This window comes from Lepidochelys olivacea (assembly GCF_965140295.1).
Source record: "Lepidochelys olivacea isolate rLepOli2 genome assembly, chromosome: 3".
Taxonomy (NCBI): Eukaryota; Metazoa; Chordata; order Testudines; family Cheloniidae; genus Lepidochelys; species Lepidochelys olivacea.
In genome coordinates, this window is record NC_140413.1 from 199,621,467 (window position 1) to 199,640,871 (window position 19,405).

The 19,405-nt window shown below is 41.1% G+C and overlaps 1 protein-coding gene across 1 annotated transcript in view; it reads left to right on the forward strand.

The window, feature by feature from the left end:
• The window catches only part of SEL1L2 (SEL1L2 adaptor subunit of SYVN1 ubiquitin ligase), an 80,718-nt gene that overhangs the window by 57,816 nt on the left and 3,497 nt on the right, over window positions 1-19,405 (forward strand). Inside the window, exons 12-17 of the mRNA XM_084622378.1 lie at window positions 5,840-5,902; window positions 6,499-6,586; window positions 6,816-6,964; window positions 9,405-9,570; window positions 9,661-9,735; window positions 13,562-13,731. Of these exons, the coding sequence (XP_084478504.1) occupies window positions 5,840-5,902; window positions 6,499-6,586; window positions 6,816-6,964; window positions 9,405-9,570; window positions 9,661-9,735; window positions 13,562-13,731 (711 nt within the window). The remainder of the gene's footprint in view (window positions 1-5,839; window positions 5,903-6,498; window positions 6,587-6,815; window positions 6,965-9,404; window positions 9,571-9,660; window positions 9,736-13,561; window positions 13,732-19,405) is intronic.

The following is a 19,405-nucleotide window of genomic DNA, read 5'->3' on the forward strand; positions in this document are numbered from 1 at the left end:
CAGCTGGACATGCCATTCGCTTCTGGGAGCTGACCGAGGTAAGCGCCTCCTGGCCGGAGCCCACACACCTTACGACCTAGAATCATAGAATCATAGACTATCAGAGTTGGAAGGGACCTCTGGAGGTCATCTAGTCCAACCCCCTGCTCAAAGCAGGACCAATCCCCAACTAAATCATCCCAGCCAGGGCTTTGTCAAGCCTGACCTTAAAAACTTCTAAGGAAGGAGATTCCACCACCTCCCTAGGTAACGCATTCCAGTGTTTCACCACCCTTCTAGTGAAAAAGTTTTTCCTAATATCCAACCTAAATCTCCCCCACTGCAACTTGAGACCATTACTCCTTGTCCTGTCATCTGCTATCACTGAGAATAGTCTAGATCCATCCTCTTTGGATCCACCTTTCAGGTAGTTAAAAGCAACTATCAAATCCTCCCTCATTCTTCTCTTCCGTAGACTAAACAATCCCAGTTCCCTCAGTCTCTCCTCATAAGTCATGTGTTCCAGACTCCTAATCATTTTTGTTGCCCTTCGCTGGACTCTCTCCAATTTTTCCACATCCTTCTTGTAGTGTGGGGCCCAAAACTGGACACAGTACTCCAGACGAGGCCTCACCAATGTCAAATAGAGGGGAACGATCACGTCCCTCGATCTGCTGCCTACTTATACACCCCAAAATGCCATTGGCCTTCTTGGCAACAAGGGCACACTGTTGACTCATATCCAGCCTCTCGTCCACTGTAACCCTTAGGTGCTTTTGTGCAGAACTGCTGCCTAGCCATTTAGTCCCTAGTCTGTAGCGGTGCATGGGATTCTTCCATCCTAAGTTAAGGTCTCTGCACTTGTCCTTGTTGAACCTCATCAGATTTCTTTTGGCCCAATCCTCCAATTTGTCTAGGTCCCTCTGTATCCTATCCCTACCCTGCAGCGTATCTACCACTCCTCCCAGTTTAGTGTCATCTGCAGACTTGCTGAGGGTGCAATCCACACCATCCTCCAGATCATTAATGAAGATATTGAACAAAACCGGCCAGAGGACCGACCCTTGGGGCACTCCGCTAGATACCGGCTGCCAACTAGACATGGAGCCATTGATCACTACCCGTTGAGCCCGACAATCTAGCCAACTTTCTACCCACCTTGTAGTGCATCCATCCAGCCCATACTTCTTTAACTTGCTGGCAAGAATACTGTGGGAGACCCTGTGAAAAGCTTTGCTAAAGTCAAGGAATAACACGTCCACTGCTTTCCCTTCATCCACAGAACCAGTTATCTCATCATAGAAGGCAATTAGATTAGTCAGGCATGACTTTCCCTTGGTGAATCCATGCTGACTGTTCCTGATCACTTTCCTCTCCTCTAAGTGCTTCAGAATTGATTCCTTGAGGACCTGCTCCATGATCTTTCGGGGACTGAGGTGAGGCTGACTGGCCTGTTGTTCCCAGGATCCTCCTCCTTCCCTTTTTTAAAGATTGGCACTACATTAGCCTTTTTCTAGTCTTCTGGGACTTCCCCTGATCGCCATGAGTTTTAAAAGATAATGGCCAATGGCTCTGCAATCACATCCGCCAATTCCTTTAGCACTCTCGGATGCAACACATCTGGCCCCATAGACTTGTGCATGTCCAGCTTTTCTAAATTGTCCCGAACCACTTCTTTCTTCACAGAGGGCTGGTCACCTCCTCCCCATTCTGTGCTGCCCAGTGCAGTAGTCTGGGAGCTGACCTTGTTCGTGAAGACAGAGGCAAAAAAAGCATTGAGTACATTAGCTTTTTCCACATCCTCCGTCACTAGGTTGCCTCCCTCATTCAGTAAGGGGCCCACACTTTCCTTGGCTTTCTTCTTATTGCCAACATACCTGAAGAAACCCTTCTTGTTACTCTTAACATCTCTCGCTAGCTGCAACTCCAGGTGTGATTTAGCCTTCCTGATTTCACTCCTACATGCCCGAGCAATATTTTTATACTCATCCCTGGTCATTTGTCCAATCTTCCACTTCTTGTAAGCCTCTTTTTTGTGTTTAAGATCAGCAAGGATTTCACTGTTAAGCCAAGCTAGTCACCTGCCATATTTACTATTCTTTCTACACATTGGGATGGTTTGTCCCTGTAACTGCAATAAGGATTCCTTAAAATACAGCCAGCTCTCCTGGACTCCTTTCCCCCTCATGTTATTCTTCCAGGGGATCCTGCCCATCAGTTCCCGGAGGGAGTCAAAGTCTGCTTTTGGGGTTTGTATTCTGTAGTCTGTATTCTGCTGTTTTCCTTTCTTCCTTGTGTCAGGATCCTGAACTCGACCATCTCATGGTCACTGCCTCCCAGGTTCCCATCCACTTTTGCTTCCCCTATTAATTCTTCCCGCTTTGTGAGCAGCAGGTCAAGAAGAGCTCCGCCCCTAGTTGAAGGGCACCTCCCACACCCCAACCCCCTGCCCCAGGCCTGAGCATCCAAACCCCCTCCAAGAGCACGCACCTTGAACCCCTTCCCACATCCCAACTCCCTACCCCAGTCCTGAGCCCCCTCCTGCACTCCGAACCTCTTGGCCCCAGCCCAGAGCCCACTCCAGCACCCCAAACCCCAAACCCCTCATCCCCAGCCCCACCCCAGAGCCTGCCCCCCAGCCAGACCCCTCCCTCCCTCCCACACCCCAACCTCCTGTCCCAGCCTGGAGCCCCCTCCCACATCCTGAACCCCTCATTTCTGGCTCTACCCTGGAGCCTGCACCCCTCACCCACTCCTACACTCCAACCCTCTGCCCCAGCCCAGTTAAAGTGAGTGAGGGTGGAGGACAGCAAGCGATGGAGGGAGGTGGGATGGAGTGAGTGAGGGGTGGGGCCTTAGGGAAGGGGCGGGGCAGGAGCAGGGCAAGGGTGTTTGTGTTTGTGTGATTAGAAAGTTGGCAACCCTAGTCTAAAGATATAGCACAAGATTCCCCTTCAGGGTGTCTACTTTATTAAAACCAAAATCAACTGAAAATAAAGTCTCTTCCACCCAGTCCTTAGCTGGACCCAGTTCCTCCTATCTGAGAAATTGTTCTCTCTGGTTCTGTGCCATCTTCTCTTTTCCACAGAGGAATCCCACAGTTTTCCTCAGGGCTGTTTTAATACCAATCGGTTGTAACCTTCCTTAGCTTCCCTCAGCTGACCACTACTATCTTTTTCTTATTCTTCCCCCATTCGGGAAAGAACAGCAGACAGCCATTCTTCCTGTGCTAGTGTCCCCCTCATCTGCTCACTCAGGGTTCCCTGCAGGTGAGGGAGACACTAGTACAGGAAGAATGGCTGTCTGCTGTATCTGCAGGCATTTGCCAACACCAGCCATCAGCCCTCTTCTCTCTACAGGCCTCTTCCTTATCTACCCCAGGCCTGAGTGAATCACCTGACAGCCTCATTCTCCCCACGTAGGGAGGCAAGCTCATTGTTTTACAGGAGGGGGCTGGTCCTGTGTCCCATTAAGGGGCTAGCCACCCTGTGACATGGTCCTATCTCTGGAAGTTTTGGATTTGATCCCAGTGCAGTACAGGAAAAGCATGCTTTAATGACCATGTCTTTTGCCTGTATGAATATTGTAATTTATTTTTCCCATCTTACCTTGTGACAACTCAGTGTATACAGATTATGCTGGAGCACTTCTTCTCCCCTTTCCTATGAAACCTATGTGCTGCTTCTTAGCAAAAGTGGCTTCCTTGTTGATTAGGGTAATGTTTGTTAATATGTATGTGATTGCTTTATTTGGTCAGGAGAATGGGATTCCCTAAGCTCATATTTGAAATTTTGAGTCATTTGCCCCAGTCCATCCATAGGGCATGTATTTTTTGGATTTCTTGTTGATTAATGTAAGAAAGGAATCCAAAATCTCCATCTGGCTACATAGATTCAGCAAATACAAAAATTCAGATCTACCTGCATAAAAAATAGGATCTTATTGAGCTTTTTGATGTTAAATTACATAGTAAGTTTTAAAATCACAGGGTCACAGAAATTGGAGATGAAAAAGACCTATGCTGTCATCTTATGCATCTTCCTACCAATGCAGAAAAAAAGTGGTTCTGACAGAGTCAACAAATTATGAGTCACTTCATCCTTAACTCACCCCATTGTGCTTAAATGCACATGGGTATATCACATACTGTATTACCAAGATACAAACAAGGCAAATTAAATAGTTGTTGTATCTAATAATCAGTGAATAGAGAAGGAGTGTGTGTACAACTCATATTGCACTAGAGAACATCAAAGAGAGCTAAGGAAAGAGTCAAGATGAGAAAGCCAAGATGGTGAAAGACTGTTAGCATTTGTCAGTTAGCTTAAATAAGCTTAAATAGCTTAAATACTGGGTGATCGCTTACTTTGGCCAAAACATAATTGTTTCTGCTAAATATTCAAAGAACAAAATAAGATCTTCCAGAGTGAGTAACCAAGAACCAAACACTTGTTGAAATAGAGCATTAAAAAGGGACTTTCGAAATATCTAGTATTGGGCTGGCACTATCTGTGGTGTGAAACCGAAGAAATTTCTGCAATGAAACTGAGGTGGACAATCTTCCTTTTATTTGTGGAGATTTCTCCCTAATCATTATGTTGGGGGGTCTTTGTGCCCCACTGTAGAGCAGAACATGGGTTTGACCCCCCAGTGTCTCTTGGGGCTATTCACTCAGAACCTCTCTGTGTGCTAATGCTCCCCCAACATCTACTAACAGAACAGCATGAATGGAGATCACTACTGTGCTTTTTCAGCAGACAGCTGTTTTCAGATGCCCCATATTACAATAGGGTTTCTAATATGGGGAGGATGGCATGGAAATAATACAGCCTGAACTCTCTAGAGCCAGTGGAGGAAAAATGTGCACCCACCCCTGTCTGCCTACATCTCCTCCAGACTGACCACCTTCCAGCCCCTTCTTTTTCATGTGAATCCAAACTACAGCTGCGCAGAAAAAGCTAATTCTGTTTCTCAGGGAATTTTTATATTTTGAAATTTGGTTTCATTCCAATTCAGAATGAAAACTGCAAATGTTGATGTTCTCTCCAAAAGGGAATGGAACCCCATCCCCAGGGCAATCTACCTAACAGACTGCCCCAGAGCTGGGGACCCTGGAAGCCTGAATCAAGAGAAGCTGTGGTTCCCAGGTTCCTGGCTCCCTGTCAGCCTATGAGGCAAGATGCTGCGGAGCCAGGCTACTGAGGAGTTGAGTAGGCAACAAACCAGGCAGGATTCTGTCAAAACATCATCAGAATCAAACCATCTCCACAAAAGATTGACAAATCAGCAAATGCTGATTGAAAAAAAGTGTTTCATCAGAATTTTTCTGTCTACCTCTAGTCCAGACACCCGGGGACCCCTGCATAGTGTCAAAAAATGAGGGTTGCTACCATAGACATGTCAGAATCTCCTTTTCCAGTGGGAGAGGAAATCCCTGCACAAACAGTGCGTTCCCTGCATGTGCCCCTGAGATCCAGTCAGGGCCTATTAGTAGTAGTTTTTGTGGGGGAAAGAGGGCAGGGAGGAGAACACCCTGCTCTAGTTTTACCATCCACTGAAGCCACTTTTATTAATGGCAATGAAATGACATATGGATAACAAAAATGAAAGCCACTTTTTAAACATATGGTATGGTGTCTCTCTACAAGCAGTCATGAGACTCATCAGAATAAGAATACTAATTTAGCATTGATTCATAATCATTATCAGAATTCATAGTTCTAAGTTCACTATATCATAGTAAAAGAAAAGCAGGAATAGCTAATTGGTTAGTAACTTATATGATAGGTGTTTTCTTTATTGCAAGTGCTTTTCAGTGTCTTAATGAAAAATTACATTCAAACTTAATACATTATTTTAGGGTAATGCAGTTGGACTATGGGGGCTAGGCGTTCTTTATTTTCAAGGAAAAGGTGTTCCAGTGGTAAGAATTATTTTAGTCACTTCAAATATGTTTTTCGCAATACAACTAGTAAAAATACAAGAAAATAAAATGTTTAATCAATATCAACTATGGATTAAAACACTCTTTAATAGGAGATTATAGCTCAAATAACTATAATATAGCTCATTCAAGTGGTACAACTAATATGTTTATAGCACTGCAAATATGAGTAATTTTTCTCGTACTCTGAATATTATCATGAACACACCATTGTGTGTCTTTAATGGAGCTCCTCCTGATTTATACAAGTGTAACTTTGAGCAGAATGAGGCCCAGAGTCGAATTAAATAAATGAAAAACGATGGTAGGTGTTATTACATTCAACGCTATGGAGTATAACTGGTGTGAGATCAGAATAAGGACCCTGATCTCAGCAGATACTATACAAGCTGCACATTGGGGAAAAATGTTAGTTTAATTTTGTTTTTCATTTGTTTGGGATACAGCGTAACATTCTGTCATTAAATTGTGCCACTCAAAAGTGGGACAAAACTTGTCTTTTTCATGAGCACAGAATTCTTACCATGCTGGCAGGTACCTAGAACTTTCAGTAATGGAGAGTAATTACCTTTCAGAACTATACTGAAGCTTTTAAATACTTTCATATAGCAGCTGAGAAAGGTTTGGCAGATGCACAGTTCCAGCTAGGAGTCATGTATCACTGTAAGTACTGTACATTTTTTAATTAAAAATTTGCATGAATCAGTAGTTCCAGAGTAGCAGCCGTGTTAATTTGTATTTGCAAAAAGAAAAGGAGGACTTGTGGCACCTTAGAGACTAACCAATTTATTTGAGCATAAGCTTTCGTGAGCTACAGCTCACTTCATCGGATGCATTCAGTAGTTTGTAATTTTACAAAAACTGAAGTCTCCAATCTCAACTTGATTTGCAGCTGGCTCTGGAGTAAGGAAAGACTATAAACTTGCCTTCAAATATTTTTACTTGGCATCTCAAAATGGACAACCCATTGCTGTTTATTATTTGGCTCAGATGTATGCTGCAGGGACTGGAGTGTTTAGATCATGTCAAAATGCAGTTGAGGTAAATATTATATTTTTTAAAGATTTATGATTAGTTATAAAATAGCCAGGATTTGTATTACTATTTTAACTTCTATTTTTATGAAAGTTGCCTATATTTTATGATTTAGAGTCAGAAATCTGCATTTTCTGAAGTAGGAGAAAAGTGATCATATCTGGGCCAAATTCTGTTTTCAGATGCACTAGTCTAAATCCAGAATAACTCCACTGATGTCAGTAGAGTTGCTCCAGATAAGACCAGTGTAAATTAGAGTAGAGGGTGACCTATAGCACGCAGGTATGATGGCTTTTACACCACAGAGTCATAGAGCGTGTATACACAGCATTTTGGAGTAAGCCTTCCAGCCCGGGTTGACAGACTTGTGCTAGTGGGGCTCACACTAATGCTGTAAAAATAGATGGCTAGACAGCATTTGAAGTTGTGGCTTGGGCTGGAGCTTGGGCTCTGAAGCCTAGGGAGGGAGGCTGGGAGGCTTTGCTCCAAAATGCTATGTAGACATTCCCATAGAGTTTAAGGCCAGAAGGGACCACAAAATCATCCAGTCTGACCTCCTATACCTCACAGGCCATTGACACCACCCAGCACCAGCACAAACCCAACAACTGAAATTAAACCAAAGTATTACAGCACTCAGCACTGGACTCAATCTTTAAATCTATTTCCTAACTCTTCACCAAATTAATTTAACAATGTAAGTACAGTTCTTATCAATTTGGCATTCATGCTTTTTTTTTAAAGTAGGTTGAGTCTGCCTAAAATGTCATAGGTTGATTTAACTTAGCACCATTCATCTCAAGAAATCCTGAGTACTTGTATATCTGACTATTGATAAAACATTTTAGGGAAGATTTGCTGTGGCTGTTTTTGTTCTTTGCCCACAACTATTCATGCCTATTTTAGAATTTTATTGGCAGTTCTAGTTTTATCAAGTCTTCCATGTACTATAAATACATCCAGTTTAACTGGCCCCTTTTCAGCTCAGGCAGTTAGCTGGCAACTTTTGCACTATATCTAGATTTTTTACATTGCTGGCTTTCTTATGAAATACATATGCATTGTGTGACTTTTTATAGTTACATAAGAATTGTTTCTCTAAGACATACTCTTCCATAGGAATCTTTACATCTTGCAAAAAGTTATCCATCAGCCACAGTGCAGAGCAGGGTAGCGTTCCCCTATCCCCCAATACTGAGGGACACTATCCTGTGATACACAGCTTAATTGTGATGTACTTTAAGATCACTGGGGGGAAATGCCAAAATATTGTTACATAGTAGCAGTACTACTATATCATAACCAGTCAGAGTGGAATTTCACCAGCAGATGCTAGTCACAAATGGCCAGTGCACTGGGGTTGCTGCCTTGTGGCATAAGATGTGGACAAAGATGAAAATAGGGTATTCTGGTTTGAGTTCCTCTCAATTTCTCCTGTTGTAGCTGTTCCACTTTGTATTAAATACAGCAGACCCTCACTAGAGCGCGCATCGCTATAGTGTGGATTCGCATATAGCGTGGTCGCGGTGATGGATACCAAATTTAAATATTTAAATTGGGATCCATGGTAACGCGGTCCCCGCTATAACGCGGTCCCCGCGTTAAAGCGGTACCGCGCATGGATCCCGAACCCTGCATTCTAGCGAGGGTCCCGTGTAGTTGAATAGCCATTGGGCCAAAAAAAGTGGGATGTGAGAAATCCAGGTTCAGATTCCTGCTCCCATAATTATTTATACAAAGTGGAACTGCTTCAACAGGAGAGATTGCTAGAGTCCCAGCCTGCAGCCTCGTGTTTAGGGTAGTCAGCTGCAAGGGGGAGACCTGGGTTCAAGTCCCTGCTCCAGAGTAGAGATTTAAGCCTTGATCTCTCACATCTCAGGCAAGTGTCCTAGTTATTGGATATGTGGGGCAAATGGGAGCATCACCAATGGGTTTTTTTGCGAATGGTGCCTAAGTCCCCTAGAGAACATAGCCCAACAAATTTTATTTTGTCCAATAGTATTTGGCAAATATATGTAAAATTCACAAATAGTTTTGTCAACACAAAATTGCATTTTGGGGGGAATAAACTATTCATCTGACAAATTTCTCTCATCTCTAGTTACAATCTTATTTGTGGCTTAATATTCAGCAGAGCATCTTAAAATAAATAACTGTTGTATAACAGAAAACATTTTGGTTTTTATCTGTGTATTTTTCTTTATATGCAACTAAGGAAACAACTTTAGAGTCAGATTAGATATGGATTTATCTGACATTTAACGATTAAATACTCTTTGTATCAGTTAAGGATGCAATTTGGCATAACTTTTTGGTAAACAATGCACACAAATGTTGTAACTTTAACCCTGGTGTCTCCCAGCAGGAGCTAAAGCTCCTAAGATTTATTGCCTGTGGTGAAGTGTAAAACCTCATGGGTTTGTTTTATCACTGTTCCTCTGTTCAGCTTTACCGAAGTGTTTGTGAACTAGGAAGTTGGTCTGAGAAATTCCTGACTGCATACTTTGCTTACCAGGATGGTAATATAGATTCATCTCTTATTCAATATGCATTATTAGCAGAAATGGGGTATGAAGTAGCTCAAAGTAATTCAGCTTTCATTTTGGAATCTGGTAAGAGAAGTTAAATTATTTTCTCTATACATTATATATGTATGTCCAAGTGCTGTTGTAAGCTATGCAAATTAAATTTTTCTTTTACAGAACAGGTTAAAATTCTCAGTAATGATCAGATGTATCCATTAGCACTTCTCCTGTGGAACAGAGCTGCAGCTCAAGGTATGGAACACCATGTTAAAAATAACTTGTAGTTAGCTGTCCACTCTTATAAGTATGATTTTGTTCAACTCTGTTCCTCAGATTGTATAGCCAAAAGAGAAATGAACACTCAGTCGCCCAAGAACATGGCATTACAAACATCAGATAATCAAGCTAACATCATTAAGGGATTTATTCTCACATATTTAACTCACAATTAAAAGGGTATCTGTACTACAGCCTTGGGCATGTTAAACACAATCTAACATTCGAGAAATTCTCACATTTCTAGGTTAAAACACTCAACTATTCATTTATCCTCCACTGATTCAATCCTCATTCATGAGTACTTTATCACAAAACTTCAACTTCAGACTTTAAAACTGCCTACGAAAAATGGTTTCTTTAGCTAAATGAACACCAAGAAAAACTTACACCTACTCACTAAGAAAATTTATAGGAAATTTAGAAGCATAAAGGTGTGTAAAATATGCTGACTTGTTAAATGTGCACTATTTGTATGCTTTACTGCAATATAGCTTCAAGAATAATTTTGGTCTAGAAAACCTCCTTTATAGTTTGTAAGTATCTACTTGGGGAGAAGATTTCTGAGGCTACATCTACACTACAGCCTATGTTGTCATAGCTCCACCAGCATAGCCCCCTAGTGTAGACATCGCATATACTGACAGAAAGAGTTTTTCTGTCAGTGTAGAAACACCACCTCCCTGAATGACGTTAGCTATACCAAGAGAAGCATTCTTCTGCATCTACACTGGGTGTTTTATTGGCATAGATATCACAGGTGTGTGTTTTTTTCACATCCCTGACCAACATAATTATGCTGGGGTAGACCAAGCCTGAAAATAGAGGGCTCTTTAATTTAGCAGACAAAGGCATAACAAGATCCAGTGGTTGCAAACTGAGACCAGGTGATTTCAGGCTAGTGATAAGAGGCAGATTTTTAACAGTGAAGGTAATTAACCACTGGAACAACTCATCTAAGGTTGTGGTGGATTCTGTCATTTGAAATCTTTAAATCAAAACTGGATGTCTTTTTATGAAATTCTGCAGCTCAGTCAGAATTTATGGGCTTGATGGAGAAACTAGTGGGTGTAAGTATCTGTTTTAGGCCAGGGTTGAGACTAGATGATCATAATGGTCTCTTTTGGCTTTAAAAATCTATGTAACTATATCACTAGTCTTCTGCCTACCACAACTAGAGTCCCCAACATAGCATCCACATACAGTCTTTAGGTTAAAAGAAAAGGAGTACTTGTGGCACCTTAGAGACTAACAAATTTATTTGAGCATAAGCTTTCGTGAGCTACAGCTCATTTTATCAGATGCATTCAGTGGAAAATACAGCAGGGAGATTTATATACTTAATAGCTCACCTTAAGTGATCACTCTCGTTACAGTGTGTATGGTAACACACATTGTTTCATGTTCTCTATGGATATAAATCTCCCTGCTGTATTTTCCACTGAATGCATCCGATGAAGTGAGCTGTAGCTCACGAAAGCTTATGCTCAAATAAATGTGTTAGTCTCTAAGGTGCCACAAGTACTCCTTTTCTTTTTGCGGATACAGACTAACACGGCTGCTACTCTGAAAACAATCTTTAGGTTAGTGTTTCCAAAACTCACACCCTTTTTGAAGTTTTCCTTCATTTTTAACTCAATAAAACAGACTTCTGTCTGATTTGTTCCCAAAATTCCTCCCTACATAGGAAGTTCACTATTTTCCTGCTTTCTGGAGAGAGACTCAGTTCCTCCTTATACTTGTAGCTTTCAGCTGATTGGACACACCTGCTCTGGTCAATCAGCAGAAATACCTCTGCATCTCAGTGTAGGATCCTAGACCCTAATGCTCTGTCACACAGGATAACAGGAGAAACTAATTACACCGCCAATGACCCTCAAATGAAAAGATGCTTGCCACTAGTCACAGACATTCAGTGCAATAGAGTGTTGGGGGAAAAAGATCCCTCAACTGACAACGTGTGGCAGTGGCACATGGGAAGACAGCCGTTTTCTAGGTAGCCAAGACCCAAGCCATAAAAAGCTTTGTAACGAATGTCAACATTTTGAATATGTCCTGAAACCAACAAGAACCTAATGAAGCCTTCAAGAGATTTGTATAATATCTTTCAGGAGAACCCCTCTGTACACCACATTTTAGTAATCCAATCTAGAGATCACAAAAGGTATGGATAACTGTGGTGAGGTCCATATCAAAAACAGTCCCGGGCTTTACCAGACACCAATGAAAAATGATGCCATGTGTGAATCCATGAAAGAACCCGCCATTTCAAGTGCTTTCACTTCAGTAATCTTCCACGTATTCATCTGCCACTTTGCCTGACTTCATGCAAGTTTCTACTAGTCCTCTCTCCCTCTTGTTGTTTCTGGTGCCACCACTCTCAATCCTGGCCTCTCCCTCATGCGCAGCTTCTCATACTCCTTCCCTACTGGATCTATTCCTGATAACCTTATTTCCATCCCATGCCTTCTTTCTTCCCCCTTTACTGCTTTGAATCCAAATCTCCCCCTTTCTTGCCTCCAAATACACTATTTGCAAGCACCTGGGCTATGCAAGCTATTCCTGCTGCTACATGTCCAGATCCCTCCTGGATCTACAGCACCAATATTTTTGTCTCCTTCACTTCAATGAAATTGGTCTTACCAAGATCACCAATGATCTCCCCGAGTCAAGTTTAAGGGCCTCTTTAGTCTCCTTTTCCTGGATTTTTCACCTTTTCAGTCATTCCTTCCTTCTCCTCCTCCCTCTCTCCCTTGGAGTCTTGGAACTCCAGACTTCTCTTCTTTCCTCCCCAACTACACCTCATTGTTTCTGTCAGTAGCTCATGCTTCCTTTTCCTGCTCTGTTGACATCCTTTGAGGAATGTACTTCTGTCTCCTTCATACCTTACTCCCAAGTGATGTCATCTGTTCTCATGGTTTCAAATGTCATCTGTACTCCAGTGATTCCCAGATCTCTCCCCCTTCCTGACAATACCTCCCCTAGTCTGTCTCACATCTTCAGCTGTATATCTGTAATCTCATCCTGCTTTATCTCTAAACAATGAAAAATTAAATTCCCCTAGTGTTTTGCACTAAAACATTTCCTCTTTCTCTTCTCCATTCCTGTCAAAATTTCCACTCGTTTCCCTGTCACCAAGGTGCTCAAACAGGGATCATATTTATTGTTTTTTCCCCTCCGCTCCCAGGCTATTGCTATATTGTCTGTTTTCCCTTCACATACAAATCTACCCTTTCCTCTCCATCCCCTGCCTTTGACATCATGCTGCTCATAACTTGTTGTCTTGCCCCCTTAATTTATCCAAAATATGGCTGTCACAGTCCTTACTTGCCACCATGTTGCTTCCTTTTTTTCTCTAATCCCTCTCTTGTCTTTCACATCAAATTCAAGCTTTCACCTTCAAGGCTGTATACCAACTCTGCCCCACACACATTTCAATGTTAATTTCCTCCTACTTTCCTTTGTGCTCTCTGCATTCCAAGAGGCCCTCCTGTCAGTCCCTTTCTTATTCTTCTCCCGCATTATCTTCACACCTTCTTCCATGCCATTCTTTACATGTGGGACTTCCTTCCTACTTCTGTACTCTCAACACCTTGGTTTTTTCCCAAATCCTTCCCACTTAGACTACTCTACAAATTATAATAATTTTATGATAACTGAAACCATAATGCTTCAGATTTACATTTTATTAATTTTTAATTATATTTGAGAAAAATACAATTTTATTAGAGGAGGAAAGTTTGCAAGAAGCACAGTTTAGACTAGATTTTTGTTGTGACTTTTCTTTTTAATATTCCACCAGGCAATGCATTTGCTAGAGTTAAAACTGGAGATTACCACTTCTACGGTTATGGAACCAAGAAGGATTATGTCACAGCAGCAATTCATTACAGCCTTGCAGTTGATCACCACATCGCTCAAGCCATGTTTAATCTGGCATATATGTATGAACATGGTTTAGGTATTCCAGAGGTAATGTGAACTGCATGTGGTGCAATCTGTGTGTAAAATTAACCTTAATAGATATAGTTGAAATGAAAAGCTATTATAGCTATAATATCCTAATGTAACATTCTGGTTGAGACACAATCTCCCATGTGAAGGAAAATTAGGTAAACAGAGTAGGCTATGACTAAGAGATACACATGAAATAATAGATGGTATGGTGAAGGCCAAGAGAGTTCTCTTTTACCTTGCCACATAAAAACAAGGATCAGAAATGAAAATAAAGTTAGTGCACTAAAGATGGAAATTCAGTTTTAAACAGTGCATGATCAATCTGTAAGATCTATGACCACTTGATATCAATGAGACTAGTTCTTCACCTGACGTGTCTCCAAATGCCATGGGCCTGGTTCTCTGATTGGTTTCTCTGCTGATTGCCCCTTCTTCTGATGATTCTCATTCTTCCACTTCTTAGGGGGAAGTAATGGGGAAGTAAGCAAGCCTCCAGTGATCTGAGGTTGGATTAGTGGAACTAGAAGAGAGGTGGTTATGCTATACTCTACTGTAACTCTGAGTGATGCCAGGGGAAAAGAGAGAAGCTGGTATGGCTTCCTGCTTATGTGTAAGCTCCAGCAGCTGCACAAAGGGATAGAAGAACATATGGAGAAGGCAGGCAGGGGTTTCTTTCAGAGAGCCACCATCCATCCTTTCCCCCCACTCTCGTGTATCCGCCTACCCAGAGGTGGTGCCTCTATAATGGAAGCAGACCACTTCTAGTCTTAAAAATTATAGTAAGAAGGTCACCCTTTTAATCATCACCTCTGTTGCCTGTGTAGCTAATACAGCTATGGTAAAATGAGCAGGATTCTATTCACTCTTATACAGGAATTATTTACAAAGTTCCAAGCCGTTTCAGTCATTTAGACCTACTGAAGACTGTGGGGCTTCACTATTTGGACTACAGAACTTTTATTACTGGTAATAGTGACAAGAAGCAAAGATGGTAGCTTGAGTCATATCTCAGGCAAGTTTGAAGGACTGTCAGAAGAAGCATCTCTTTACTTGTAAACTGGACACATAACTAAGACAAACATGCAACCACATTATGCCATCATCAGTCACTTTTCAGCAAAGAGTCACACTCAGAAGCTTTTCCTACTGTTCCTGATTTTCTTTTCCTTCCAAGTAACTTCGCAAGCTTTGCGCCTCCTCCATCTATGAGTAGCAGTAAGCTGTTTCAGTATGGTATGGCTTATGAGCAAAGCTCAATCAAATTCACTTTAAATGTCTCTATACGCCTTCTGCCCTTAGTTTGCAGAAGCCATGCAGTCAACAGGCATATGTTGCCTTGACAAACCAGACCTCTAAGCCCTGAGGATGTCTGGGATCCACTGGAATATAGCCTGATATCTCTGTGGATTCTCAGACTCCACTGTATTGTCCACACCTTCTGTCCCCTTGTTGAGGATACAAATCCCACTCCCAAGAGCAGCATGTATAGTTACCACTAGAAGTTTTGGGGGTTGTTTTTAGCAGTTTTTCCCTCCTGGGGATTCCCCTATGGGAGGGAAGGATGAAGCCCTAGGAGGAAGAATGTAATCAAAGTGAGGCCCAAGAGTTAGGCAATGTGTCCCTGACTTAGCCACATATTTTTGTGACCTTGGGCAAGGTTTCAGAGCCAGATTTTTCGAGGTGTATGCATGCAATTATGTAATTAATTAATGCACAAAATTGCCACAATGGCATGAACAATTACAGAAATTGCATATACAAAAGATGAGCTACGTATCTAATGAATATGAGTGCATGGGCAAATTTAAAGGTAAGTCTATTAGCTATCCTGTCATATGCAAATACTTCTGATGATTTGGCCCTTATTCTATTTGACTAACTTTATTAATATTTAATGGTTAATATTAGCAATATTAACATTAATATTAATAATAATTATTTAAATCTCTTGTTAAGCAGAGTCATTGTTCGCATTTATAATAATGCTTTTCAGCTAAGGAATTCAGAGTACTTTCGAAAGTATTGTTAGGAGAGGGCAAATAGTGAAAAGCATCACGAATATTTGGTTACATTTTTCAGTAAATCTGCTGCGGCCATGCTAATGCCCCTTTGCATTAAATATTTACTGCAAATATTTGAATAATTGAGTTTGACCAGCATGGATGCTTGTGGAAAGTGAATGAATGCCAAAGTCTTGAGATCAGCGTATTTGTCCCAAAATCAGCCAATTTGAGGAGATTAAAGTTGTCTTGCAGATATTCTATAAGCAGAAAATAAAAAACTAATTTGGTAAAAATAAGAGCAAAGCTGGTCATTCTTATACAGACAGAACAAGCTGAATTATTGTAGCCCATAAGGGGAAAGTGTCATTTTTAAGCCCTTATACTTCTTTACTTTTATGGATTGCTTTTCAATTACAGTTTGAATTTTAAGAAATAAAATTTATAAAAACAGATCATTACTAAATTAAACTTCGATCAGGGCTTAAAGGTTGATACAAGAAATCATAGGACTGGGAAGGGAACTCAAGAGGTCATCTAGTCCAGTCCCCTGCACTCATGGTAGGACTAAGTATTATCTAGACCATTCCTGACAGGTGTTTGTCTAACCTGCTCTTAAAAATCTCCAGTGATGGAGATTCCACAACCTCCCTAGACAATTTATTCCAGTGCTTAACCACTCTGACATTTAGGAAGTTTTCCCTAATGTCTAACCTAAATCTCCCTTGCTGCAATTTAAGCCCATTGCTTCTTGTCCTATCCTCAGAGGTTAAGAAGAACAATTTTTCTCTCTCCTTCTCCTAACCGCCTTTTATGTACTTGAAGACTGTTATCATGTCCCCTCTCAGTCTTCTCTTTTCCAGACTAAACAAACCCAGTTTTTTCAATCTTACCTCATCCGTCATGTTTTCTAGACCTTTAATCATTTTTGTTGCTCTTCTCTGGACTTTCTCCAATTTGTCCACATCTTTCCTGAAATGTGGCGCCCAGAACTGGACACAATACTCCAGTTGAGGCCTAATCAGCGCAGAGTAGAGCGGAAGAGTTACTTCTCGAGTCTTGCTTACAACACTCCTGCTACTACATACAACAATGATGTTTGCTTTCTTTGCAACAGTGTTACACTGTTGACTCATATTTAGCTTGTGGTCCACTATGACCCCCAGATCCCTTTCTGCAGTACTCCTTCCTAGGCAGTCATTTCCCTTTTGTATGTGTGCAACTGATTGGTCCTTCCTAAGTGGCATACTTTGCATTTATCTTTATTGAATTTCATCCGATTTACTTCAGACCATTTCTCCAGTTTGTCCAGATAATTTTGAATTTAAATCTTATCCTTCAAAGCACTTGCAACTCCTCCCAGCTTGGTATTGTCTGCAAACTTTATAAGTATAACTCTCTATGACATTATCTAAATCGTTGATGAAGATATTGAACAGAACCGGACCCAAAACTGATCCTTGCAGGACCCCACTGATTATGCGCTTCTAGCATGATACTGAACCACTGATAACTACTCTCTGGGAATGGTTTTCCAACCAGTTTTTCAACACCTTTAGTAGTTCCATCTAGGTTGCATTTCCCTAGTTTATTCAAGGTCATGTGAGACAGTATCAAAAGCTTTACTAAAGTCAACATATACCATGTTTACCGGTTCCCCCCATCCACAAGGCTTGTTAGCTTTCTTTGAAAGGGTATCAGGTTGGTTTGACATGATTTCTTCTTGACAAATCCATGCTGACTGTTACTTATCACCTTATTATCTTCTAGATGTTTGCAAATTGATTGCTTAACTATTTGCTCCATTATCTTTCCAGGTACAGAAGTTAAGATGACTAGTCTGTAATTCCTCAGGTTGTGCTTATTTCCCTTCTTATAGATTGGCACTATATTTGCCCTTTTCCAGTCTTCTGGAATCTCTCCCATCTTCCATGACTTTTCAAAGATAATCGCTAATGGCTCAGATATCTCTTCAGTCAGCTCCTTGAGTATTCTAGGATGCAATTCATCAGGCCCTGGTGACTTGAAGACATCTAATTTGTCTAAGTAATTTTTAACTTGTTCATTTTCCTATTTTAGCCTCTGATCCTATCTCACTTTTACTGGCATTTATTATGCTCGACGTCCAATCACCACCAACCTTCTTGGTGAAAACTGGAACAAAGAAGTCATTAAGCACCTCTGCCATTTTCACATTTAATGTTATTATTTTTACCCCCCATTGAGTAACAGGCCTACCCTGTCCTTGGTCTTCCTCTTGCTTGTAATGTATTTGTAGAAGGTTTTCTTGTTACCCTGTATGTCTCTAGCTAGTTTGATCTCATTTTGTGCCTTGGCCTTACTAATTTTGTCCCTACATACTTGTGTTATTTGTTTATATTCATCCTTTGTAATTTGACCTAGTTTCCACTTTTTATAGGACTTTTCTTTGATTTTTAAATCATTGAAGAGCTCCTGGTTATGCCAGGGTGGTCTGTTGCCATACTTCCTATCTTTCCTACTCAGTGGGATAGATTGCTCTTGTGCCCTTAATAATGTCTTTTTGAAAAACTGCCAATTGTTTTTCCTCTTCGACTTGCTTCCCCTGGGATCTTACCTACCAACTCCCTGAGTTTGATAAAGTCTGCCTTCTTGAAATCCATTGTATTTATTTTGCTGTTCTCCCTTCTACCATTCCTTAGAATCATAAACGCTACCATTTCATGATCACTTTCACCGAAATCTGCTGTTCAACTTTCCTTCTTGGTTTAGTTCTCTCTCTCTTCATCTATCTGTTTTTTCTGTTTCTTTGAAAAAATGGTGTAAGAAATTAAGTGGTATCACTTCTGCTTCTTTTCCCCCCAACCATGGGGGAATCTCTCCCCAATCCACTCTGCACCCCAACTAACCATGGTACATCTATCTTTATTCCATCTTTCTTTTATGTAGCTCTCCTTTTCATCCTGAGCCTCATTCTTCTTTGGATAGTGTGTTCTGCTTCAGGTGTGTGCATGCCCCATGTGCCTCCAATTGGAGATGATCAGTAGCAGTGCCTGTTTGGCCCACCATGCTCTCCAGAAATCCTCTTGCCCTGTACTATGGTAAGATAAAGGTTCATTAGGCCTCTTCTGCCTCTCCCCCATCTCAAATATATTTCAGGTTTGTTTTGTTAGAGAGGTTCCTTCCCCCAAGTTATATCACTCTTAATGAAGAGAAGTGGGGAAAATGAAGATAGGTTTGTAAAATGTAAAATAAATAGGATGGAAAGATAATAAGATTAATCTTAAGGAGTGATCAGCGCTGACCTTCCTAATATAGCTCCTTTATGACTCTGCTACATTTATTGCATACATCCAACAGGGGTTCTCAAATTTACACGAGAAACATTGCAGGATATGGAAAAGGAGCCTCTTGTGGTCACCTCCCTTCCCAACCTCAATTCCACACCTTGCTTGTGAAAACTGAAGTTCTTGGTTAGATTAAAAAGTAATGTAAAAGACAGACCAAAAGATGGACCAAAAATTCACTTCAATAAACTGTGTGGCGCTTCTTGGTTCTGTCTGCCCATGCTGTATCTGTACTGTCTATGCTCTACCTGGAAGGAGGACTTTGTTTGATACAAGTTCTTCTCTTATTATCTGTAACACCCACTACTTGAATCTCTGCAGATCACTTTCAGCTTAGAAAACAACCATGGTTAAGTGAATTTT